The sequence below is a fragment of the Sorex araneus genome, chromosome 3 (assembly GCF_027595985.1).
Source record: "Sorex araneus isolate mSorAra2 chromosome 3, mSorAra2.pri, whole genome shotgun sequence".
Classification (NCBI taxonomy): domain Eukaryota; kingdom Metazoa; phylum Chordata; class Mammalia; order Eulipotyphla; family Soricidae; genus Sorex; species Sorex araneus.
The window spans coordinates 123374619-123401706 of NC_073304.1; the positions used below are offsets into that span (position 1 = coordinate 123374619).

General features: G+C 46.1%; 1 protein-coding gene across 1 annotated transcript in view; it reads right to left on the minus strand.

The window, feature by feature from the left end:
• Positions 1-27088, minus strand: part of DNAAF9 (dynein axonemal assembly factor 9) — a 123080-nt gene that overhangs the window by 21421 nt on the left and 74571 nt on the right. The window contains exons 22-28 of the mRNA XM_055130213.1: positions 25826-25972; positions 24762-24850; positions 23381-23482; positions 22584-22701; positions 18694-18782; positions 17728-17886; positions 9745-9870 (exon numbers count right to left, since the gene is read on the minus strand). Coding sequence (XP_054986188.1) covers positions 9745-9870; positions 17728-17886; positions 18694-18782; positions 22584-22701; positions 23381-23482; positions 24762-24850; positions 25826-25972 — 830 coding nt within the window. The remainder of the gene's footprint in view (positions 1-9744; positions 9871-17727; positions 17887-18693; positions 18783-22583; positions 22702-23380; positions 23483-24761; positions 24851-25825; positions 25973-27088) is intronic.

A 27088-nucleotide genomic window follows, 5' to 3' on the forward strand; every position in this document is an offset into this window, starting at 1 on the left:
GCAGCAATGACCATTAAGAACAAACATGATTCTGCAAAGGATTTTCATAGCCTTGAATCAAAGTTCTCTGAACCCAGGAATCCTACCCAATTTTCTCCCTAGTAAACTCTAGGTAGAAAGTTGAAAAGGGGGTGCTGGGGGCAGGGGCAGTTCTCTACACTGACTTCTTGAACTATTTTCCACTTGCGACCCTTTTCTTCTGAGAAATACAACAGGGGGTGAGTGCTCCCAGAGATATCTCAAAATCATGACTCCATTGTATTTTTAAAAATTTATTCCATTAAAAAAATTATTCCACAATTTCCTTGGTGGCAGGATGTCCTAGTCCTTTTATTTGATTTCTGAAAGCCGTCAGACATACACCATTTGGAACCCCATTTGGAGTGGAGTGAGCTGGTAGATGACCACTTTGGGTTGTGAATCTGGTTCTCTTGCCTGATTCACTCATGGTTTCTGGAAGACTACACAGAAGAACACTCTTGGACTCTAAGAAAAGTCTGGAGCCATGGAGCAAGGGAAGGGCCTTCTCTACCTGTTGCTCCAGAACAGCCCTCTGTCCTCACTGCAGACACCTTCCAGTAAAGCGCTCACCCCCACCAAAAGCCCAAGAGCCCGGGGCTTTGCAGTAAATGCTCTGAGTGCCTCCCAGGGCTCTGGCTACTTTCCCGGAGTATAATGGTCTACAGCATTATACACCAGGGGAACCTGGTTTGGGGGCCACACCTGATGATGCTCAGGCTCAGGAATCACTCCTGGTAGTTCTTAGGGGACCATCTGGGATGCTGGGGATTGAACCCAGGTCCATAGTGTGCAAGGCAAACGCCCTATCTGCTGTACTCTCTCCAGCCCTCAGGCCATCTTTTTTTCTTTTCTGGCCTGAGCTGTGATCTGTGGGATGGATCCTGGCAGAATTCAAGGATTACATGGTGTTGGGGCTCAAACCTTGAGTTCTGGCATGCAAAGCCTGTATTCCAGCCCTTTGAGCCATCTCCCTGTCCCCCTCAAGACACCTTATCCAATCACAAGTTGGATGCTCAGACTTTAAATCTTTCATGGGGAAGGGATCATTAAGCTGGAAAGAAAATATTCAGAGCACTATGATTCCTTAACATTTAAATGCAATTTCTCCTATCTGGGCATCTTTGACTCCTGCTCTTCAAATTCTTTCCCAATCTAACCAAAGGTTATTGGAGCTTCTTTATAATTCTGACAAAATTTCATTAATCTCTTTATTAATGGTGCTTCTTGCCCCATGTCATCTGTATAGCATTTGGAAAATTTAACTTTTCTGAGCATAAGATCCTATGGCAATGAATATCTTCGTAAAGGGTTTATTTTTATTTTTGTTTAGTTTAGAGGCCATACATAGTAGTATTTTATGATTGTTCCCAGTGGTGCACAGGGGTCCTTGTGGTACTGGGGATCTCTTCATTTCCCCTTCCCTCCCGCCTCTCTTTTCAGGGCTTCTCCTGGCTCTGGGCTCAGAGATCACTCCTTGTGGGGCTTAGGGGCCTTTATGGGGTACTGAGGGATCAAATCCAGGTTGGCTGTCTGCAAGGCAAATGCCCTACCTGCTGTACTATCTCTTTAGTGCAAAAGGAGTTTTTTGTTGTTGTTAGGAGTCAAGCACTATAGAGCTAAACAAATGACACAAAGGGGGCTGGAGTGATAGCACAGCGGGTAGGGCGTTTGCCTTGCACGCGGCCAACCCGGGTTCGAATCCCAGCATCCCATATGGTCCCCTGAGCACCGCCAGGGGTGATTCCTGAGTGCATGAGCCAGGAGTGACCCCTGTGCATCGCCGGGTGTGACCCAAAAAGCAAAAAAAAAAAAAAATAATAAAAATAAAAAAATAAAACAAATGACACAAAGTAACTGTTGGTTCATTCTTCCCTTCAAACATTTCCAACTAAAAGGTGACAGTGTTGAAGACTGTCTTTAGCATAGTAGGCAAGTAGGCAAATTCTATGTAAACCATCATTCCAATGGACCTTTCCTTTATTTATTATTTTTTCTTTTTGGGTCACATCAGCGGTGCTCAGGGGTTACTCCTGGCTCTGCATTCAGGTTTTACTCCTGGTGGTACTTGGGGGACCATGTGGGATGCTGGGGATTGAACCCGGGTCAGCCACATGCGAGGCAAACACCGTACCCGCTGTACTAAAGCTTCAGTCCCCTGACTTTTCCTTTAATAATAAAAATGTTTATGATAATACATTTAAAAATAATTTTTTTTTGGGGGGGACCACTTGTGTGATGCTCAAAGCTTACCTCTGGCTCGTGTTCAAGGATCACTGGTGGTGCTGGGGACTGAAATGGGGCAGGTCAAGTGTAAGGCAAGCTCCGTAACCCCTCTACTATCTCTCTGGCTCCTCTTTTATAGGAAGAAAGGGGTGGGAGCTACACCAGCAGTACTCAGGGTGTATTCTCAACTCCTCAGCATCCCATATGGTCCCCAAGCACCACCAGGAGTAATTCCTGAGTGCAGAGCCAGAAGTAACCCCTGAGCATCGTCAGGTGTCACCCAAAAAGCAAAAAAACAAAAACCAAAACCAGAAACACTAGTTAAAAAAAATAGTAAATCAATAAATGACTAGTAATAAATAAATAAATAAATAAATAAATAAATAAATAAATAAATAAATAAATAAATCACTGTCATCCCGTTGCTCATCGATTTTTTTGAGCGGGCAACAGTAATGTCTCTCATCGAGAGACTTATTGTTACTGTTTTTGGCATATCCAATACTCGGGTAGCTTGCCGGGCTCTCTGCGAGGGCTCGATACTCTCGGTAGCTTGCCGGGCTCTCTGCGAGGGGCAGAGGAATCGAACTCCGGTTGGCCACGTGAAAGGCAAAAGCCCAACCGCTGTGCTATCGCTCCAGCCCAAATAAATAAATAAATAAATAAATAAATACTGATCTAATATGATCCAAACCATGGATCTCATCACAATTCCTATTGCATGTACACAAAAATGTAGAGACCTGGGTTGACTTGTTCCTTGCTGCTCTCTCAATGATGAGATTCTGGTTTATAGCAGAGACTCAATACATTATATACTGAAAGAAATCCATTAGCATAAAAACATTAGGCACCACATAGTCCCCCAAACACAGGACCAAGTGTGGGCCCCCCCAAACAAACAAAAAAGAATGAATTTGGGGGATGCAGTTCAAGCACTAGAGTACTTGACCTGTGTGTATAAGAACCCTGGGTGGGGCTGGAGCGATAGCACAGCGGGTAGGGCATTTGCCTTGCACGTGGCTGACCCGGGTTCGATTCCCAGCATCACATATGATCCCCTGAGCACCACCAGGGGTGATTCCTGAGTGCAGAACCAGGGGTAACCCTTGTGCATTGCAGGGTGTGACCCAAAAAGAAAAGAAAAAAAAAGAACCCTGGGTTCAATTCCTCTCACTATCAAAAAAAAAGGAAAGGAAAGAAAATAAGGAGGGTGAAAGAAGAGATAGCACAATAGGTAGGGTGCTTGCCTTGTATGTGGCTAAATCCAGATTCAATCCCTGGCACCCCATATGGTCCCCTGGGCATTGACAAGAGTGATGCCTGAGCACAGAGCCAGGAGTATGCACAGAGCAATCCCGGGTGTGGCTCAAATCTCCTCCCAGGGGATTTGAAAAATTTGAAAAAAAACTAAGCATGGTGACAGAAACTACATACTGGGCTAGAGAAATAGCTCAACGGCCGAGTGCATGTTTTTGCATCCAGGAGGCCTAGGTTTGAGGACTGAGTATGGTCCCTGAGCACAGAGCTAGGAACAGACCCTGAATTACTAGGTATGATTCAAATGCCCTGCCACATCCAACACACCTCCTCAGCAATACCAAGTGTTTTGGCATTTTGCTTTGCCCACTTCACCAAATATTGAGAACATTTTTCCATGTCAGTACGTAATTTTAAAAAATGCATTATTATGTACAGCATTATTATACACAGATACCCAAATTTAATAAAAGTAACTTTTTTTTTTTCTTTTTGGGTCACACCCGGCAATGCACAGGGGTCACTCCTTGGCTCTGCACTCAGGAATTACCCCTAGCGATGCTCAGGGGACCATATGGGATGCTAAGAATCGAACCTGGGTCAGCCGCATGGGTGGGCCGCTTTCCACATGGTCACTCTTCCTCTAGCAGGCTAGCCCTACTCCCTGTGCTATTGCTCCAGCCCCTAAAAGTTACTTATTAATGAGCATTTGGATTACTTCCAGTTCTGTTTGGCCTTATAAACTTGCTGTCTAAACATCACAGCACATCTGTCATTCTTTAGACTGACCAGCCCTTCTCAACAGCATTCTTCAACTTGGATTTAGGAAGACTACCCCTCATATATGAAGGGTAAAAAACTGCTTTCCCAGCCTTTGTATAGTCTGGTGTGGGCAAGTCACTCAAGTCCCAGCAATTGAATGTACAAGATTCCAACTGATACGAAACATGGTGACAAATATAAGGTAAGCAGAGCCCATTTTCTAGGGAAGGAAGCGGTTGAAATCATTCCTATTCCTGTCTTACACTGGAATGCTAAGTGTTACTTCCTGCTGACTAGTCAGCACTGCCTGACCCTCTGGGCTTCCTAGACACTGCAAGGTACCCAGCATGCTTTAGTAAATCTCTTTCCAATTAAACATCCTGGAGACTGGAGAAATAGTACCGGGGTAAGGTACTTGCTCTGCATGCAGACAACTCTGGTTTGATCCCTGACACCACATATAATCCCCTGGAGCACAAAGCCAGGAGTAGTCCCTGAGCACCAATGGGTGTGGCCTAATCTCGGGGCCAGAGCGATAGCATAGTGGTTATGGTTCTCCGAGCACTGCCAGGAGTGATTCCTGAGTACAGATTTAGGAGTAACCCTTAAGCATTGCCGGGTATGGCCCAAAACCAAAAACCATACCTCACCTTTCCCCCAAAATCCTGAAGTGTGCTCTACCATCTGGAATGAAGAATTCTGCCTAAAACAAACACCTCTATCCATATATATTACTACAGATTTGTACAAATATAATTGCATAATAAAACTGTAGCAATGAAATGGCCAAATTTGTCCCCAAAGAGATGATATCATTCTACATTCCTATCACCAGTCTAGAAATTTTCCTATGCTGTTGCTTTGTAATAAATCATCACCAAACAAAGTGGCCAAAAATAACGATGATTTATAATTTCACATGATTCTGTGGGTTGAATGGGTGGTTGTTTTGACCCAAGGAACTTATTTAGGGCTGATATGGTCTCTCATCAGTGGAGTCGCAGCTGGTAGGAATGGAATGGGTGGGCCGCTCTCCACATGGTCACTCTTCCTTTAGCAGGCTAGCCAGGGCTTCTTCAGACAGTAAGTGGTCTCAGCTCCCAGAAGCAAGGCAGGGAAAACCCCAGTATGTTAGGCCTCTTCAAGTCTCTGCTTGTTTCTTTTTTCTCAATGCCTTATTGACCAAAGCAAGTCAGACACTGAAGTCCAAATTCAAAGAATGAGAAACAGAGTCAGCTTTTTCATATTTGTTAGGAGTTATACTTTTTTCACTTTTTCCTGTACCACTTAAGCAAAGTTGGGGGGTCAAAGTGAGTACAGGAGTTATAGTACTTGCCTTGCTTGCTTTGCCATGACCCTGGTTTGATCTCTAGCACTACATAGGGTCCCCTGAGCACTGCTAATAGTTACACTCGAGCGCAGAGTCAGATAAAGGCCCTGGGCATCACTGGATGAGCCCAAACCCCTTTAATATGTTTTTTTCCTTTGGGGGGTCACACATCTGACAATGCTCGGGGAAGCCTATGTGGTGCCAGAGATCAAACTGGGTCTGCTGCATGCAAAACAAGCTCCTACATAATTAATGATTTTTTGTTAAGTCTTGGTAAAGATTCTAATTCTATGTCTAGAAAATTAATAATCACTAATGAATGACTAGGAAGAAACAAATAATTTTGCAAGTTGAATGCTTTGATCAATTGTGTACTAATAGTAATTTAAATGATTTCTCATTATAGAAGAAAATATAAAATGTTTAGTATGTTCACAAATAATTTAAAATATTTTAATTTTGTAAGTATTTTAATTTATTTATTACCTTACCATATTTATTACCTTACCATATTTATCTATTACCTTACCATATTTATTACAAATATGGTAAGGTAATAGATAAAATATTGTCAAGATAAAATATAATGCTTTAGAATAAATCCTTTTGGAGAAACTGGAATAAAAATACAAAACTAAGAATAAAACAAAATAAAATCTAAAAAAAAAAAAAAAAAAGCCTTAACCTTGTTCTCTCTCATCCCTGAATTCTCCCGAATCCTTTTAATGGAGTGGGTTTAATTTAATAACTTCAAGGGTTTTTTTTTTCCGCTTTTTGGGTCACACCCAGCGATGCACAGGGGTCACTCCTGGCTCATGCACTTAGGAATCACCCCTGGCGGTGCTGAGGGGACCATATGGGATGCTGGGAATCGAACCCAGGTCGGTCGCGTGCAAGGCAAATGCCCTATACGATGTGCTATTGCTCCAGCCCCAACTTCAAGGTTTTTTTTTTTTTTGGGTCACACCCAGCGATGCTCAGGGGTTACTCCTGGCTTTGCACTCAGGAATTACTCCTGGCGGTGCTTGGGGGACCATATGGGATGCCGGGGATCGAACCCGGGTCGGCCGCGTGCAAGGCAAACGCCCTACCCGCTGTGCTATCGCTCCGGCCCCAAGGTTTTTTGTTTTGTTTTGTTTTGTTTTGGGTCCTACCCAGCGATGCTCAGAGGTTGCTCCTTGCTCTACATTCAGGAATCAATTCTGATAGTGCTTGGGGGACCATGGGGGGTACAGGGATTGAACCTGGGTTGGCTGTGAGGCCTTATACATTATACTATGTCTCCAATAACAATTCCATTCTTGATCGCAGGTCCCTAATTCTCTTAGGCTCTTCAGTGTGCAACCCTATGCACATGGGGTAAAAATCAACCTCTAGCCCCCGTGCATAAGCTAATCATTTTTTTAACTTTTTTTTTTTTGTCTTCACCAGGTGGTCTTCAGGGCTTACTCCTAGCTCTATGCTCAGAGGATTGTATGTGGTGCCAGAGATCAAACCCAGGTTGGCTGTGTATAAGGCAAAGTGCCCTACCCACTGTACTATCTCTCCAGCCCCTAATCATTAGTTTTCCAACAGAGCACTAGTATAAACTATAGTAAATTACTTTCTGGAGCGAATTCAGAATTTGGCAATTTCTCAATAATATCTAAAGAATGAGAAAATTAGTCATTTGGACACTCAATATTTTTGATCATCTGCTATGAAAAAACAAGGAAATTAGTATAGAAGTACTTCCTATGACTGAAGCCAAGTTTTGTTACCTATATCTTATATTTCATAACCACAATTCCTACTATTTGGCCTTACATATTTTCCTTCCTTAAAAAACATATTGGGCCACACTCAACAGTGTTCAGGGATTACTCATGGCTTTGTGCTCAGAAATCACTCCTGGAGGGGCTTGGGGCACCATCTGTGGTGCTGTGAACTGAACCCAGGTTGACTATGTGCAAGGCAAGAGCCTGACCCATTGTACTGTCTCCGGTTCTAGCCTTGTTTTCATACCAAAATAGATTTATAGACTTATCTTTAGTCCTTTTACATGCTTTTGTTTTTCTTTCTGTGTAACTTCCGGCAGTGCTCAGGTGCATGCAATGCTGGGGACTGAAGCTGGGCCTTCCACTTGAAAAGCATGTGTTCAGCCCTTTGAGCTCTCTCTTTGGCTCCTATGTAGTTTTGATTGTTTTCCCTTTTTTGGTTGTTGTTTTGCTTTTTGTTTTTTGAGTCATACTCAGTGGTATTTGAGATACCATGTGGTACTAGGCATCAAATCAGGGGTTACTGCACACAAATATGCTCGGGCCCTATGAGTTATCTCCCTGGCCCCTTTTGTATGTTTTTTGTTTATTCAAAAAAACATATATTTTTTCTTTTTGGGTCACACCCGGCAATGCACAGGGGTTACTCCTGGCTCTGCACTCAGGAATTACTCCTGGTAGTGTTCAGGAGACCATATGGGATGCTGGGAATTGAACCTGGGTCAGCCATGTGCAAGGCAAACACCCTCCTACTCGCTGTGTTACTGCTCCAGCTCTCAAATTATTTTTAAGGATCCTTATTTCATATGTACTGGTGCACCATTATTCAACTAAATGTCATGAGCATTTTTTTTTTTTTGCTTTTTGGGTCACACCTGGCGATGCACAGGGGTAACTCCTGGCTCGTGCACTCAGGAATTACTCCTGGCAGTGCTTGGGGTCCATATGGGATGCTGGGAATCGAACCAGGGTTGGTTGTATGCAAGGCAAACGCCCTACCTGCTGTGCTATCACTCCAGCCCCTATGTCACAAGCATGTACTGTGCTAAACATTAAACACAAATAGTTTCAGCCCTCTATAAGCGAAGTCTGTTTTCTAGAATCAGTCTTTTTCCTTTAATGGCTTTCTTTGTTTATTTCCTCTCTGTAATTGTCTCAAGTTTGTGACTCTCTGACAAACACCAAAGTTTTAGCAGGGCTGAAATGACAAAATGATGAAACTAACTTCCAGATATCACAGGGGCAACATAAACTATAAACCCACTCAAACAGGTGTTAGAAAATATCAATAAAAGTAGCACAATTAATCACATAATTAATAACTTCTCTGAGGGATCTAAAGTTATTGGAAAACTGAGGCATGTGGATTAAATATGTTCCACAGAGTTATTTATTGGGCCTGAAGATATGGTTCAATGGTAGGGCATATACTTTGCATGGATGGGTGGCCCTGGGTTTGATTCCCACCACTGGGGGTAAAATTATTAGCACAGCAGAATTATTCCTAATAGTGAAAAGCTGGAGACATTCTATGTGACTAACATATAATCATTCATACATATAATGATTAGAAAACTAATAATAATGTAATTACCATGATACAGGAAGATGTACATGTTAACTTACAGAATATTTATGTGTTAACCAAGGATATAAAAATTTTAAGTACACTAGCTGTAAAAAAAAAAAAATGTATGCAGAAAGAAATTCACAAGATTATCCTAACTACATTGAATGAGACTGAGACAAATGTTATTTATTTTCTTTGTTGTTGTTATATTAATACCAATGTAAAAAATGCTTGCCAAGCTCGCTCTTCCAGCCCCTGTTCTCCCTTGCACATGCATCTCACTTGCTTGTCTCTGCTCACATACTTCCACTCTGGAGAAGCCTGTGCTCTCTCTTAAACACATACTTTCTCTTCCCTCACATCCTTATAAGTAAGTTTCAACAAAAACTAGTTTGCTTCACACACACAGAGAAGAATGTTTGTCAGAAGTAAAAGAAAGTGTCATTAACTGAGGTGAGAAGCCGAGACAGCTGAGTCCTATGGAAAAAATGTCTGTGAAACACCCCAAGTGCCCTGGACACAAGGCTCCTCTCCTGCAGCACAGAGAAGAATAAAAGGCTGTCAGGGAGAAGCATCTTTCTGGGAGAAGCATTCAAAGCTACTGCCCTTGAGGGGCACCAAAGTGGTGAGAGGCTGCCATTCCAAAGGGCTCTTATGTGGGCCTCCAGCACTAACCACTGAGCATTTCCTATATCAGACTGGGACACTGGTGTGTTCCAGAAGGCAGACCAACAGGAACGCGTTCTTTTCCTGAGTGAGGTGGGAGAAAACTGCTTTCGCACACATGAACACATCACACTGCAGTTGGTACGAGTACCTACCTGTGATCCATGTAGCAGCTCAGCGGCTCCACGCACACAGTTATGGCGCCGATGGTGAAGAAGGACTTGACATTTGAGTCTGGATGGGTCTGCAGGGCCTGGACAACATCAATGACATCGGTGTAGCTGCAAAGAGTGGAAAAGGGGGAATGACAGGATTACTGATGGGGACTTCAGAGCAAGGAACCTGGACTGCACAAGAAGAGACTGGGTTCCCTGAGGTCACTGACTCCTATTTTCTACTCAAGTACGGACCTTCTTCATCGGCCTCTTTGTTTTCTTTACTTGCTTTTCTTTTTCATTCGCCACACCCAGAGTGCTTACTCTTACTCTGCTCAGGGGTTACTCCTTGCAGGGCTTGGGGAACTATATGGGGTGTCAGAGATCAAATCCAACTCCCCCACATCTGCTCCTCCTGAGGCTGTGTCCTTTTCAGTAGAAGGGAGGGTCACTCAGAGTTTGGTCTGAAGATGTGCTTGTAGTCTTCAATGACTCAACTTTCCCTCAACCTTCAACACAGAACCAGAATCAGATCACTGCTCACGCTCCCACTGCACCTCTGAGTCCGAACTGCTACCATTTCTGTTCCTTTCTTTTTTGGGAGGGTGGGGGTGGTGGCCGGGGGCACACCTGCCAGTGGTGGCTTACTCCTGTCTTGGAGTTCAAGCATCACTCTTGCCAAGCTCTGGAGACCATATGGGATGCCAGGGATTGAACCCAGGTTGGCCACATGCAAGGCAAATGTCCGACCTGTTGTACTACAGCTCTGGCCCAAACTGCTACCACTTCTTGCCTGTATCATCTGCACAGCCTCCTCACTGCACGGTTATGTCCCCATGCCACCTGTCCCTGCTTCTCCAGAACCTCTTTTCAATAGAGAAGCCAGAGAGATCATGCTAAGCCAGTAAGTGGTTTCCATTCCCCTCCGCATGAGACCTTACAACAAACACTGATTGAGCCTATCACTGCAGGAAGTTTTATTGCCTGCTTTTCCTTCCCTGATCCAAATCCATTCCTGTGAGTCTCCAGGCTCTTCCCTGAATGGGCCGGGCAGGGCAGGTTCCCTCCCTCCCTTCAGATTGCTGCTCAAGTGGCACCTTTAGAGAGAGGCAGCTGCTAGCTTCACTCTGCACATGTGATAGGATGATTCTCCCTTTGGAACTCCCAGTCCCTGCCCCAGTTCTTCTCCAAAGCACAGAACAACAGTTAAGAAGTCTGAGTTTTCTCAGCTGATGACCATGTCAGCTGTCAGAGCGAAAGGGGGCTGCTGAGTGCTGCAATCTCTGATGTCTCAGGCAGTGATGAAGGACATTCAACCTCAAAAAAGACTGGTGGCCACTCCACAAGGCCGTGCCCTCTTTACCTCGTGGACATTTTCCCATTGACCTGTTCCAAGAAAAAAGATGACACATCTGATATTAGCCTTGCTGACCATATGGATCCGAGTCCTGGGGAGGTCAGAGGTGGAGGCTGGAAGATAGGGATGGCCTGTCACATCCACTTCCTGGATCCCGACCAACAACTCATGGGTGAATCAGCACTGGGCTTTATCCCCAACATAGTACCAGCATCCCTAACTCTCTGCTACTCTCTCAGGTTTGCTCAGTCCTGACCAAAGAGCAGGACTTCAGTAGAAAACTCAGTTCTAGAGCTCCTCCATGAGGGCTGTGGGAAGGAAGTCCTCAGAGCAAGACACTCCGCACGGGAGTGTGAGTACATGTGTCCACTGCTACATTAATACGTGTGAATCACCATATGTGTGTTACTACAAGGGGAATGCTGGCTCTACAGAGTCTCAGTGGGCCTAGGTGCCAGGAAGAGTCCCTGCATCCGACCCCCTATTCCAGGCTTTTACAGTAACACCCTGCTAAGACTAATGCTGATACAGTGCCCCAAATCTCTTTGTGGTTCTGTTTAATAGATTTAATGCTCATAGTTAAAGGACCAGATTTATCCTCAGCAATAGTTTTTCCTCTCTCCTTAAAAAAAAAAAAAAAAAAAAAAAAAAAAAGAAGAAGAAAAAAGAACTGATTGGAAGCTTTTTATTTTCCTGTTGCTGAGTGTTATATTCTTTTCTTTGGAGGGGGCACCACTCTGTACAGTGCTCAGAGAACCATGCTGGCACCTGGGATTGAACTGGGTGCACCTGCCATCTGAGCTATCCCACTTTCATTTACTAGGACAGAAAAGACCTGAAAGATTTCCGGGTAAAATTTGAGGATTTAGGCCATTACAATTTTTTTTGAGGGGGGGCTGGGGGCTGGAGAGATAGTACAGCGGGTAGGGCGTTTGCCTTGCATGCGGCTGACCCGGGTTCAATTCCCAGCATCCCATATGGTCCCCTGAGCACCGCCAGGAGTAATTCCTGAGTGCAGAGCCAGGAGTAAACCCTGTGCATCGCCGGGTATGACCCAAAAAAGCAAAAAAAAAAAAAAAAAATTTTTTTGGGGGGGTGAGGGGCGCACATCCAGTGATGCTCAGGGGTTAATCCTGGCTCTGCATTCAGGAACTACTCCTGGTGATGCTTGGGGGACCATATGGGATGCCAAGGATTGAACCTGGGTGGCCCATGTGCAAGGCAAGATCCCTACCAGGCACCCATTACTGCTTGGACCCTATATATGTCATTTTATTTATTTATTTTGCTTTTTGGGTCACACCCGGCGATGCACAGGGGTTGCTCCTGGCTCTGCACTCAGGAATTACCCCTGGCGGTGCTCAGGGGACCATATGGGATGCTGGGAATCGAACCTGGGTCGGCCGCGTGCAAGGCAAACGCCCTACCCGCTGTGCTATTGCTCCAGCCCCTATTTATGTCTTTTTAATACTACAGGATTTTCTTAGAGAGTGTGGATGGGGCAATCCTAGGTTTTCAGAGAAGCCCACTGGTATTATTATTATTTTTTTTGTGGGTGTGCACACCCAACTGTGCACAAGGCTTTGCTTTCAGAGAACACTCCTGGAGGGGCTCAGGGGATACAGGGTGCTAGAGGTAAAGCCTGAGTTGGCTGCGTGCAAGGCAAGTGCCCTCTCCATTGTACTATCTCTCCAGTCCAGTCCATTGATCTTCACAGATTCCTTTTACCCTTTAACTTCAGGGTTTTTTTGAGGCACATCTAGTGGTATTCAGAGGCTACTCTGCCTCTGTGCTTGAATCCTAGAGGAGCTTGGAGACCATTTGCAGTGCTGGGGATTGATTGATATGGGGTCAGATACATGATCTTCACTGATTTTCTTGTTTATTTTTGGGCCACAGCCAGCAGTGCTCAGGGCTTACTCCTGGCTCTGTGCTCAAGGATCACTCCAGGCACATACAGGGAACCACATGAGGTGTTGAGGATTGAACCAGGCTGGTCATGAGCAAGGCAATTGCCTTGTCTGCTATTTTACTTCTTTAGGCCCAATCTTCACTGATTTTATTATTTCACTTTTGGCCACACCCAGCAGTATTCAGGACTTACTTCTGGTTCTGCAGTCAGGAATCACTCCTGGAAGGCTTGGGGGACCATATGGGGTGCTGGGGATCAACTTTGGGTTGGATGCACACAAGGCAAGCACCTTATTCACTGTGCTATCTCTCTGACTCTCTTTTTGCTGATTTTAGTGGAAAAAGCTTCGGTGAAAAATGAGTCCCTGAGTCTTACTGGTGAGGTGAAATTATTTCCAAGGTGGGTGATACCACCCCAGGGATGCTGGGATGATCCAGCTAAATAGCAGACTCAGATTCTTCTTGTGGAGCAGGGGGCACTTTGCTCACTTTAAGATGGTACACTTGGTGCTGGAGAGAAAGTACTTGCCTTGCACATGGCCAACTTGGGTTCAATTTCCAGCACCCCATAAGGTCCCCTGAACCAAGTTCTGCCAGGAGTGATTCCTGAGCACAGAACAAGGAGTAAGCCCTGCACACAAAAACAAAACAAAAAGTAGGTAGACTTTGGGTAGGGGTGGGGAGGCAGGTGGCACTAGTAATTCTTTTTCTAAAAATTGAGCAGTAGTCCACGTATGTTTGAGGGGTTCTGATGTAGGTGATAGCTAGGGGCTTTGCAGGGAGGCCTGGCCCACTCACTGTTTGCTTAGGAGGCTTCTCAACCCTCTGCTATGCCTTCCCACATGCAAGGAACTCCCAACTCCAGCTGCCAGAGCTTGTATCCAGCCACTTGGCCTAAACTGTCTCAGTAGCTTGATGGAGGCAAAACAGCACTTTATGTTTGCACTCTCCCTAATAAAGCACTGCCATCCCGATTCATCGATTTGCTTGAGTGGGCACCAGTAACGTCTCCATTGTGAGACTTACTCCCTAATAAAAATATAAACAAAACAGAACACTCCCTAATAAAAATATAAACAAAGAAGAATTCCAACAGAGGGCAACTTTTTTCTTCTAAAACAAATATTCCAGGGGCCGGAGAGACAGTATAGCAGGTAATGTACTTGCTTTGCACATGGCTGACCCAGGTTCAATCCCTGGCACCACGTGTGGTCCCCCAAGCTGATCAGGACTGGATCCTTGAGTGCAGAGCCTGGAGTAAGCCCTGAGCACTGCCATGCTTTGTTTTGTTCAAAGCAAAACAAAACAAAACCCCCTAAAGACCTAATATTCTATTTCTGCGTCCTTTGAAGATTTTTTTTTTGGAGGGGGTTTGGGCCTTACCCAGTAGTGCTCAGGAATCACTCTGAGAGTACTGAGGGGATCATCTATAGCCCTTGAATTTGTGTGTACGGAGTCCGGAGCCTCTGTGCGCACAGCAAGTACCTTAGCTTCTGTACTATCTCTTCACTGTAAGTCTGTCTTATGTTTGTAGTTTTTTTTTTTTGCTTTGTGGGTCACACCCAGTGATGCACAGGGGTTACTCCTGGCTCATGCACTCAGGAATTACTCCTGGCAGTGCTCAGAGGACCATATGGGATGCTGGAAATTGAACCTGGGTCGGCCGCGTGCAAGGCAAACGCCCTACCCGCTGTGCTATTGCTCCAGCCCCAAAATGAAATAGCATTCTTTCTTTATTTTTTTTTCTTTTTGGGTCACACCTGGCGATGCTCAGGGGTTACTCCTGACTTTGCACTCAGTAATTACTTCAGGGGGTGCTCAGGGGACCCTATGGGATGCTGGGAATTGAACCTGGGTCGGCTGTGTGTAAGGCAAACACCCTACCCACTGTGCTATCACTCCAGCCTCTTATGTTTGTAGTTAGGGTAAAATTTTTACACTAATTTTTGCATGTTTTACACTAATTTAATTTTTGAAAGATTTTATTCCAAATGTGATTTACAATATTCTAAAGTATAAACAACTGCTCCCGAGTTGCTTATAACATTTTAATTTTTTATTTTGGGGCCATATCTGGTAGTGCTCTGAACCTGGGTCTACCATGTGCAAGGCAAGTGCCCTACTCACTGTACTCTCTTTCCAGCTCCACTTACAACATTTTAAAATTCACATTGCCCTAGCTTGACTTGTGTGTGTAACTATATTGCTTGTTTTTAGATGCGGGCCACACCCCAGGTGCTCTCCTGGGGACCATGGGGTACAGGAATCTCAAACAAACCAGACAAGTCCTGACACTGAGCTGTAACCCGGCTCTGTAGTCAGTTTTACGCACTGTCAGCTGTGTAGGGCCCTGCACCCACCAGCATGACAAGCTAGTGAGTGGGTCTAACACAACAGGGTTCCTCATGCTCTCCTAGAGTCACTGTCACCTCCTTCCTATACCCCCACACTCCATCTCTAACTCTCTGCAGCCAATAGTCTGTCCTCCATTTCTAAAATTTCATCATTTCAAAATATTTTAATTCAATTTTCAAGACAACAATTAATAGCTCTGCTTGATGTCAAAGCTCAACACTGCTGCCTCAGTAAATCAAACAAGACCAGGCAACTCGAGGGGCAAAAGAAAGCCACCAGCCTCTCGCCAAAGAATGCTACAAATGAAATTAAAAGTCGCAATCAAGAACTGAAATTCCAGTTTTGAGCAGCCTCCAGGATTTTCCTTCACCAGCAACTCCAATGTTGGGCTCTCGGGTCAAATCCCCAAGGCAAAGGACATTCTATATAGGAGGAAGTGGTGGCGCCATGCTGAGCCCTGCAGGAACAGGCTGGCCTGAAGTACAGCCGCTATAGCATTAGCCAATAGCGAGAAGCCAAGAAGTCTATGGGGGGGGGGGCCTGGGCTGTAAATGGGCAAAAGCTGGTTCTGCAGGGGCAAAAGTACGTTTGGCCATACACCGTCATCGTGGTCCAGGGCAGTCAGGAAAGCTGAAGCATTGGCTGAGTTGTATGTCAGAGGCAAGGAGCCACTGAGGGTCCTGAAGTAAGATACAAATGTCCTCAGATGCACAGGGTCAAGCTGACAAGTCTATCGGGGGTCTGTGAACTCCAGGTCAACACCCCCAGAGACTCGAAGCCCTGGCAAGGAGCAAAAGGTGATGGAGCTGGGTTAATCTGGATTAATTCCTTCAACCAAAAGAAGTGATGGGAATAGCAGAAGAGGGCGAGTGACCTCAAGCCCAAATGCTTCTTCTGTGGGGTCCTGACTTCAGCCCACAAGCAAGCAGGACAGTACAAGAAGGTCCGGGCAGGTGTGAGGACAAGGTAGAAAGGAGAAAATGGCCTAACAGGCTGCACACGCCCAACTGCCTCTGGCCTCAGGACCCCCAGCCAGCCTTCCAGTGCGCACCCATTAACAAACAAGACCAAGTAGAACTTTGGATCTAGGCCTATTTTTTACTGGAAACAATTAGTCAAAGCAAATATAAATTATTATGAGCACAAAAATACATAGCATAGTACAAAAAGCACTTGTGAGAATGCCAAAAGCTGCTTTATTGCCAAGCTTAATACCACTGGAGAAGAATATCACAGGCCATGATTTTCTGACCTGGAATGTTCTTTTGTTTTGTTTTTGAGCCACACCTGGCAGTACTCAGGGTTTACTCCTGGCTCTGCACTCAGGGATCACTCTGGATGGGCTTGGGAACCATATGGGATGCCAGGGATTGAATATTGGCTCTACTATCTCTCCAGCTCCCCCCTCCCCCTTCTGTCCTGGCATGTTTTCTTTAATGTAGCAATAGGTCTTCCTCTTTGGAAGCCATTAGAATAGGTCAAGAGAGGTTCCTTAGGGGAAACGTGGCCTCCAGCCAACCAGGACCCTGCCTCACACAGGAAGTGAATGCTTCCTAAGTTTAGGGCACCTGACTGCTCAGCAGGGCATTGAGTTTAAGATGCAGGTGGGGTGGACTCCCCATAGTGGAGCAAACCCAAGCTGCAGCCTGGACTCCAAGGGATGGAGCAGGTCTGGGGAATGAACAGAGGACTTGGTGAATTTCTTGCATATGATTGAAGTGCATTAATTTGGAATTATTTCTGTTCCATAAAGATTAGAGCTATATTTCAATAAAATAAATTTAAAAAAAAGATTAGAGCTATGAAAATCTCATACACTGGCAACCCTCTTGCATCTCATTGGTATGAATGTCACAGAATAATATCTAGGACAATTAATACAAAGCAACTCCCCCCCCCCCAAATAAAAGGCTTCTTGCCCCAGTGTTGCTGGCGCAGTTATTCACGTCATTTACACTCTGTTAAATCTGTCTGCACAGGAGCCCCTTGCCATGCTGGACCAGGTGTGCTCCTCACTAAGGGTCTGAGGAGACACTCAGGGCAGGTGGGGGTACTCTGCAGTTCCACAGCAAGGAGGACTGAACCGAAGAGGCTTAAGCTCTACAACCGTTCCGGGACAAGCCAAGAGTCATGCCCAGAAAATATGCTCCCAGTTCCTGGGATTCTGGAATACGATGTCGAAACCAAAATAAAGGCTTGTGTGTAGGCTACCTGGCCACACCGGCCACAGAAGGGTAATGGCCACCGGAGGGTGCTCTGTGCTGCACAGGTTGCTCATGCCTGGTTTGTTTCAGGGTCAGCCACACACATCAGAACAGCAGTGAGACCCCCAGCCCTAGGCCCCCGGCAGGCTTACTTACCCTTGTAGCACCACCAGCAGTCTGGCCTTCTTGCGGATGTGGACTGAGTGGCGGGCCGAGCGGTTCTGTTGAGCCTCCACGGCACCCGAAAGGAATCTCTGGAAGTGGGCAGCATGGAAACAGTTGGAGCTGTCCAGGACTTGGCGGTACACCAACCACCTGAAAATGGCAAATGAGATTTCAGCCGCTGGGCTTGTATTTGCCGGTGGACTGCAGTGTGACAAGTGGTGCTCCACAGACATTCTGCCCAGTAAGCTCATGCCGAAGAGAGCAAGGGACAGGGTGCTGATTGGGGTGGGCAGCCAGCATCCTAAAACCATGACTAGTGGGACCTTTTGACAGGAAACATCTTGTCACAGGGACAAAGGGGACTGAAGCCCACGAACACCGGCCTTTAGAGAAAGACCCCTGACCAGGGAGCCACTTTTTGAATGACCACTCTATAAAATGGCTTCAATTTGGTGCTAGGCAAAACTCTTGCTAAGAATCAGAGGTGGGAAAGGTGAAAAAGTAGGTGGCTTACAGAGTATGAACAAGGGAAATGGGAGTAGTGATTAGCTCGTCAGGGTTTGTTTTTGTGTGTGTGTGGGGACACATTCAGTGGTATTTTGGGCTTACTCCTGGTTCTACACTCAGGGAATCCCTCTCCCCACCCAGGACTATCCTTCTCCATTTCCTCCATAGCACTCTTGACTAATGTACTATTTTCCTTACTGGGCGAATAGTCCGTCTTCCCAAATTGGACTGTGTGCTTGGAGAGGACAGCGATTCTGCCATCTATCTGATTCACTGATGTGTTCCCACACTCATGTCACAGTGCTTAGCGCACATGTCCAGTGAACGCATGGATGGGTGATGACAACTGTGCTGAGACAAATCACAGCAAGGGTGGACACGTGTCAAAGGTTTCCCAGTGCCTAATCAGGGTCAAGGACCTCCTTCAGCAAGGACAGCATCCCCACTAACCTGCCATACTCCTTGTGCAGAGTGACCAGGAAAGCACCGAGCTCGCTGGCAAAGCAGCCTGGGAGGCCAGTTATAATGTTGATGATTATCTGCGTGAAAGAAAAGTTGCGGGTTTGTGATTCAACTGGAAAACAGCACTGTGTAAGAAGTTAAGACAACTGACTGTGGGAACAGGTTCTGCGGCGTCTGAAACTCAGCACCTCCACTCAGCTGTGTGATCCTGAGCTAACTACAGAGCCCATTTGGTAGGTAGATGCGATGACTGACTTAGCAAATACATGCAAAACACACAAAACAGTAGATGGCACACAGAAGACACCACGTAACATACAGTATTACTATTATAATATATTCTGTGGAATAGGGTATGATCAGATAAATGAAGGAACTGGGCAGAAAGTTGAGTCTGGGGAAAAATGCCATTGGCATGGCAGACTGAGCAAAGGACAACAGTGACACTGGGAAGATTCTGTCTAGCTTCCCATACCTCTAAACCACACAGCTGAATTAAGGGTGAAAACTAGGTAAAGGGGCTGGAGTGACAGTAGGGTGTTTGCATTGGCCACCACTTGGCTGACCCGGGTTGAATCCCCGGCATCTCATATGGTCCCCCGAGCATTGCCAGGAGTAATTTCTGAGCGCAGAACCAGTAGTAACCCCTGAGCATCACTGCATGTGACCCAAAAAGACCAAACAAACAAACAACCCCCCCCCCAAAAAAAACTGTGTAGAATAAATCTATGGAATCTTTTTTCTTTGTTTTTTGTTTTTGGGACATCCCCTGGCAATGCTCAGAGGTAACTTCCTGGCTCTGCACTCAGGAATTACTCTTGCTAGTGCTCAGGGGAGCAGAAGCAGTACCAGGGATGGAACCCGGGTCAGCTGCGTGCATGGCAATTTTGCTACCCATTGTACTATCCTCCAGCTCCAGCCTATAGAATCTTTTTTTTTTATTATTTTTGGGTCACACCCAGCGATACTCAGGGGTTACTCCTGGCTTTGCACTCAGGAATTACTCCTGGCAGTGCTTGGGGGACCATATGGGATGCCGGGGATCAAACCCGGGTCGGCCGAGTGCAAGGCAAACACCCTACCCGCTATGCTATCGTTCCGGCCCCATCCAGTCTATAGAATCTTAATTGGTGGACGAGATGAAGCGTTCTAACCTTAGCATATGACCAAATGATAACAAGAGCTTTCTCCTTTGGTAGATAGTCCAAAGAAACTAAAAGAAACCCACAAAGGGGCCAAGCAGGGAAGGAGAGGAAATCACCGCAAGGATGTTGATGGAAATTACACTGTAGTACAAGGGCCTCTGTATGGATGTACCGTATTTTTCTATTTTGGGGTTTTTATTTTGGGGCAACACCTGACAATGCTCAGGGGTTGCTCTGTATTCAGGAATTACTCCTGGTGGTACATGGGGACCATATGTGATGCTGGGGATAGAACCCAGGTCAGATGTGTGCAAGGCAAATGCCCTACTTGTACTATGTACTATGGATCTGGCCCCGGATATATCATATTTTATTTCACAAGTAAGTATGAGTCACTTCAAAAGCCTGCTCACAGGTAGCAGGCCAAAACTTGCTTGGTGGTGATCATCATTTGAGCTGGTCCCCTGAGCACAGAGATGGATTCTTCTGTCTTTTGTTGGGGACCAGAAGCTCTCCTCCCTCATTCTAACCAGGTCTTTACAATGACTCCATTTCTGTCTGTCTGGAAGCAGAATTCCATAAAACTGGACTTTGGTTTCTCTTCCCATTCAGAGGCCCAGGCCTCAATCTCTCAGGTCTCAATACACATGCTTACAACCAGTTACTTCACGACCTTAATACCAGTTCTTCAGATCTTGAAGACATGGAACAAGCGAGCATTTTCAGGTTTTTAATTATATATAAAAAAAGGGGGGGCTGGGAGCTGGGGCCAAAGAAAGAGAGGATAGTGGGTAAGGTGCTTGCCTTGCATGCAGCCGACCCTGGATCAATCCTGGCCCCAAAGCTCCACCAGGAGTGATCCCTAAGCACAGAGCCAGGAGTAATCCCTGAGCACTGCTGAATGTAGCCCTCTCCCAGTAAAATTTGGGCAGAATGTTGGGGCCACACCGAGCAGTGCTCAGGGCTTACTTTTGGCACTGTTCAGGAGACCGTGAGTGTTGCTGGGGATCAAAACTGGGTTGGCCTATCTCTCCAGTCCCTCAATTTCTGTCTAGGAAAAAAAATAATGTTTCTATTGCTTTGTTCTTCTATATGCATTTATTATTGGGTGGTGCTTAGGTCTAGCTGTGCTCAAAGACCACCATGCCTACATCAGCAATGCTCAGAGGTAGGGATAGAGGGGTTTCTATGTGGCATCAGGGATCAAACCCAGGAACTTCCACATGCAAGTCACATGCTCTCTACCTTGAGTCATATCCCTGGCTGGCCGCAAACTTCTGTAGCTGTTTTTCTGATTTAATGGAAACAAATACCCTCTTTGAGTATATTTATGGCAGAGTGCCCTAGAAATGGTAGGTGGGGTCAGAGAAGGGGAGCATGAGGTAGGAGAGGATTTAAACCAATTTTTTTTTTTTTTTTGCTTTTTGGGTCACACCTGGCAATGCACAGGGGCTACTCCTGGCTCTGCACTCAGGAATTACTCCTGGCGGTGCTCAGGGGACCATATGGGATGCTGGAAATTGAACCTGGGTTGGCCGCATGCAAGGCAAACGCCCTACCTACTGTGCTATCGCTCCAGCCCTCCCCTTTTTTTTTTGCTTTTTGTAAACCAATTCTTTTTTTTTTTTTCTTTTTGGGTCACACCCGGCGATGCACAGGGGTTACTCCTGGCTCTGCACTCAGGAATTACTCCTGGCGGTGCTCAGGGGACCATATGGGATGCTGGGATTTGAACCCGGGTCGGCCGCGTGCAAGGCAAATGCCCTACCCGCTGTGCTATCACTCCAGCCCCTGTAAACCAATTCTTAAGAAGACAATGTTTGTACGAGATCTCCATATCTGACTGATGCCAGCTAAGCCCGACTAACAAGGTATTCCCATTTTACTAGGTTCAGTGTGTCGCCCACAGCCAGGTTAGTCTTTGTCACAACTAGAAAGGGCCGAGTGCCTGTAACAAGAGTATGAAAGAGCTGGTTTGAAAGTAAGGGGAGGATATGGCAAGATGCCAGGGCTTCACTACCCCCAAGGGGCCTGGTCAGGGTCAGTGTGGACAAAGATGCAGTCACTGTATGGAATGGGCTTCACATGTGACCATCACATCAGCACCCAAGAGGGGAGCATCTTCTGAAAGGGACACTGTAATATAATATAAACAGAATGAGACTAGCACCCAAGAATAGTAGAGATAAGTACCAGGAGGTTGGCTCCACGGCTTGGAAGCTGGCCTCACATGCTGGAGGAAAAGGCAGCTCAGATAGAGAAGGGAATACCAGGAAAAGTATGGTTGGAGGACCTGCTTGGGATGGGAGGTGCACGCTGAAAGTAGACTACAGATCAAACATGATGGCCACTCAATACACTTGATCTTAGCCAAAAGGCCAAGAAGCGATAATGGCCACTCAATACCTCTACCGAAAACCACAACACCCAAAAGGAGAGAGAAAACAAAAGAGAATTCCCTGCCACAGAGGCGGGGTGGGGGGATAGGGAGGGGGAGTGGGAGGGATGCTGAGATCATCGGTGGTGGAGGATGAGCACTGGTGGAGGGATGGGTACTCGAGCATTGTATGACTGAAACACAAGCACAAAAGTTTGTAAGTCTGTAACTGTACCTCAGGGTGATTCACTAATAAAATATAAAATAAATAAATAAAAAGGACACTGCCTAGGCAGCTTCGAATACAACACAGACCCGGAGGCAGCTACCAGGCCTTGCTCCGTGAGCTTCTCTACCTTGTCGTTTTCAAGTCTCGGGGCAGGGCTAACTTCAGCCTGCTGTAGCAGGACTGGGAGATGCATCCTCATCACAGGCTCCTGACTAATGCTGCCAACAGCAAAGTTCTGGAGAAATCTAAAACACAAAACAAAGATAATGCTATTACATTACCCTCACCAGCCTTGCTTGAATGGGCCTAGTCACATGAAAAACGCCTCATTTAACTGCTGAAAAAGAAACCTTAGGGAGATTCTCTGCAGAGAATTAAATTGTACATGGTGTGTCCCTTCCACTTTAAATAATCCCTAAGAGGGGATTAAAGGGAAAAAAAAAGAAGATCAACTTTGAGGTGTTTAGTTTTTTTTTGTTTGTTTGTTTTTAGGTTTATTCATTTACTTGATTTGGGGCCACACCCAGGACATTCAAGGCTTACTCCTAACTGTATTCTGAATTACTTCTGACAGTGCTCAGGGGACCATATGGGATGTGGGGATCAAACCCAGGTAGGTCCTGTGCAAGGTAAGTGACTTACCCACTGTACTATCACTCTAGTCCAACATTCTATTTTCTTATTATTTTGTTTTTATTGGGTCCACACTCAGCTGTGCTTGGAGGCTACTCTTTGCTTGGTGATTGGGGGTCACTCCAGGCAGTGCTCAAGGACCATGTGATGCTGGGAATCAAACCCAGGGTCTCACACATACAAGGCAAGAGCTTCACCACTGAGCCACATCCTTGTCCTCCCCCCCTCCCCCTTTGTGGACATTTAAAAGGCTGGGACATAAAAAGTGACAAACAGAAAATGAGTGCTCACGTGTCCAGCTGTGGGAGCTTGGCCGAGAGCAGCTTCAGAGGGTTCCACTTCTCTCCGGCTGAATGGCTCAGGACACTGAAGCGCTTCTGTGCAGTGGAGTGTCTGCAAGAGCAAAAGCTTGCAGATTAGAATTCTATCTCTCTACTGCACATATGCTATGGTGAAAATTTTTATTTTTCGGGTTTTTTTTTTTAAAAGTCATACCTAGCAGTGCTTACTCCTGACTCTGCACTCACGAGTCATTCCTTTTTTGGGGGGGTTACTCCCGGCTCTGCACTCAAGAATTATTCCTGGTTGGTGCTAAGGGGACCATATGGTATGCAAGGCAAATGTCTCCCCACTCTACTACTGTTCCAGCCCTCCAGGATTACTCCTGATGGGCTCACAAGACCGCAGGGGATGCAGGGGTTATGGAGTCCAGGCTGGCCACATGCAGGGCAAGTACTTTACCTGCTGTACTATCACTCCAGTCCCAGCACATATACTTTTTTTTTTTCTTTTTAGGTTACACCCGGTGATGCACAGGGGTCACTCCTGGCTCTGCACTCAGGAATTACTCCTGGTGGTGCTTGGGGGACCATATAGGATGCTGAGAATCGAACCCGGGTTGGCCACGTGCAAGGCAAAACGCCCTACCCGCTGTGCTATCACTCCAGCCCCCCAGCACATACACTTTATTTTTTATTTATTTTAAAAACTTTTATTAGTGAATCACCCTGAGGTACAGTTACAAACTTAGGAACTTTCATATTTGCATTTCGTTTATATCCCTTCACCAGTGCCCATTCTCCTCCTCCAATGTTCCCAGTATCCCTCCCACCACCCCCAAGCCAACCCCCCAGCACATACACTTTAAATAATTAGTTCTCCTGCTTTTAAGCTAGAGTCCAAGACAGGGTTAACACTTCTGAAATAAGCGGCTCAATGACTTCAACAAAATGAGGTTAGCTCTTGATAGCTGGTGTACCCACATAGGAAGGCTTCCCAAGTGCCTTGGTAATACAGTAGGTTTCTGATACCTAGTGGATGTCAACTCTCTTGGCTTTCTTTTTTTTTTTTTTCTTTTTGGGTCACATCCGGTGATGCACAGGGGTTACTCCTGGCTCTGCACTCAGGAATCACCCCTGGCAGTGCTCAGGGGACCATATGGGATGCTGGGATTCGAACCTGGGTCGGCCGCGTGCAAGGCAAACGCCCTACCCGCTGTGCTATTCCTCCAGCCCCTTGGCTTTTTTTTTTTTAATGCAAGAGCACTGGCTACCTGCTAGCTAGTGGCCCTTTCTGCAGCCATGACCTGGGTTATGTAACTGCCATCCCGCTGCAGGGAGCAGACCCACACCGCTCAGGGAAGCAGCACAAAACACCCAAGGCAGCCACTTACAATCTCTTTTGTTCCTCAGATAATCCATCTTCCTGGATCACTTTTAAAGAAATCCCTGAGTTAGTCTGCTGTTGCCAGGGGGAGAAGACCTAAACAAAACAGAATTTGAGCAAAGAACACTTTAAACTCAACAACAGGATATGGAATCCACATGGGGATTTGATGGCTGTTGAAAATCTAGACTGTGAGTGCTGAGAGAAAACATCATAACAAACGAGCTGCTTTCAAAAACAGATGCCTGAAGCGATTCCGCTCTGTCCTCCTCAAAGCCGGACTCTCTCTGGGTTCCTCTCAGGGATTCTGCTCCCTCAGAGGCCGGAAGCATGGAGGAAGGTGTCCCGTAACACTGTGTTGGCAGCGCAGCTGTGTCCTTCCCTGGTGACAGGGCCAGAAGGAAGCAGCAGTCTAGTGGACTCCTGCTGGGAGGCTGGAGAGCCCCGAAAGAGCTGTCTTGAGGTGCTGAGACTCGAAGGACAGATAGCTCAGGAAGGCACCTGCAGCCACACCTTTCCAAGTGCGCCCACTAGCCCTGTGGTGGCTGAGCCACTTGGCCTGAGCTACTACTCTGTCTCTGGTGGATCATTTAACACATGAGACACAGTAAGCACCCTCCAGCAGCCAGTGCTGAGAGCCTGCTGGTGGAGACCAGGCAACGGGAGGATGTGGGTGGGGAGAGCTCGGGCTTTGATGCAGCAGGTAGAGCCCCACAGGACAACAAAGAGACAAGTGGAAAATGAGTCTGATTAGGACTGAAAGGGAACAAAGAATATTTTTCTTAGAAGCCTTTAGGCACTCTCCCGACAATGGCAGGAGCACCACTCTGAGATCCAATGGGATTAGAAAGCAGTCCTCCCAACTCTTCTTTTCATCACCTCACTCTAGCCCTGTCACTGCCTGGAAAACAAGCCCAGGGGTGTGGCTCTATGACACAGCTCATGCCTCACATATATGAGGTGTTGGGTTTGATTCCCAGCATTAAAAGCAGCAGACACAACAAAGACAATTTCAAAAACCTATCAATGCTTGTAGGAGTCACTGTTATTGACAATGACTACTGTTGTTACCTCTGAGTAAAATGCTTGGTATATCTTTGATTTGGGGAAAAGAGCAATCATCAGAAAATTGCTTGATCCATGGAAGTGAACTGGGAGATGAGGAAGCAAAGAGCGTTTGTAGTTGATCAGAAGGGCAGCAACAATACTGGTAGAATCCTGAAGAGAAAAATGAGCATCAGTGAGAAAGACCATTTATACCAATCCTTAGAACTACTGTCAGACTGTTGGAGCACATATGAATTTCACTGCACTTAATTTCATGTGGTTTACGGGGAATTGAGTTAAGATGTGCTTTTCCATGACCAATTATAGGAAACCAAAAATCTTTTCTCCTAAACTTGAAAATGTCATCTCAAAATTGTTCATTTTTTGGTCACAGTCAGCAGTGTTCAGTATTCAGATCCCTGGCTTTGTGCTCAGGGATCACTCCTGGCAGTGCTCTTCCAGAATTTTTAATTTCTCACAGAATCCACTTGGTCTGTCATCTGACCAAACCATCTCACCACCTCACCTAATTTCTTTCCTGGTTCCCAAGTGGACTGGTTTTGAAGCTGAGACCAGAGAGTTGAGGGCTGCCCTTTGCTCTAGGATCACATTTGAGAGACAAATTGTGCCCTGGCCAGGAGGTACAGCTAGGGAAAAGTTGGCTAACCTTCCTCCCTCTAAGGGGAAAAGGAACTGTTGATGGGGGGTGAAGCTCGAGGATCATTCTAAAGGTGAAACTTCCCTGGAGTTGAAGGTTAACTGTGTGACGTTAAGTCCTCAGGGGGAAAGTCAGCTATTTCTCTTCTTTGATTCACTCACAACTCTGCTCTATGCTACCAGTGAGTGGTGCTCAACCGATTGCACAGGAAGTAACCTCTTCCCCTCACTGCTCCTCCCCACCATGTGGTAACCAGGATTGAACCCAGAGCTCCTGCCCAAAGCCTGTGCACCAGCCCACTATCTCTTTCTGGCCTTGTCCTTTACATTTTTAGTTTGGGAGCCACACCTGGCAGTACTCAGGGGTAATTTCCTGGCTCTGCACTTCAGAATCATTCTTAATGGGGCTCGGAGGACCATACGGAGTGTCTGGGATTGAACCTGGGCTGGGTCGGCTGCATGCAAGGCAAGTGCACTACCCACTGTGATATCTCTCCAGTCTTCTTTGGCCTCTTTTTTTTCTAGTTTTTAAGTGAGGACATCTGTGGGGAGCCACTAAAGGCCTTCTTTTCCCTTTGGGCAAGGGAAGTCTACCCATAACCTTATGACCTTATAACCCATAACCTTATA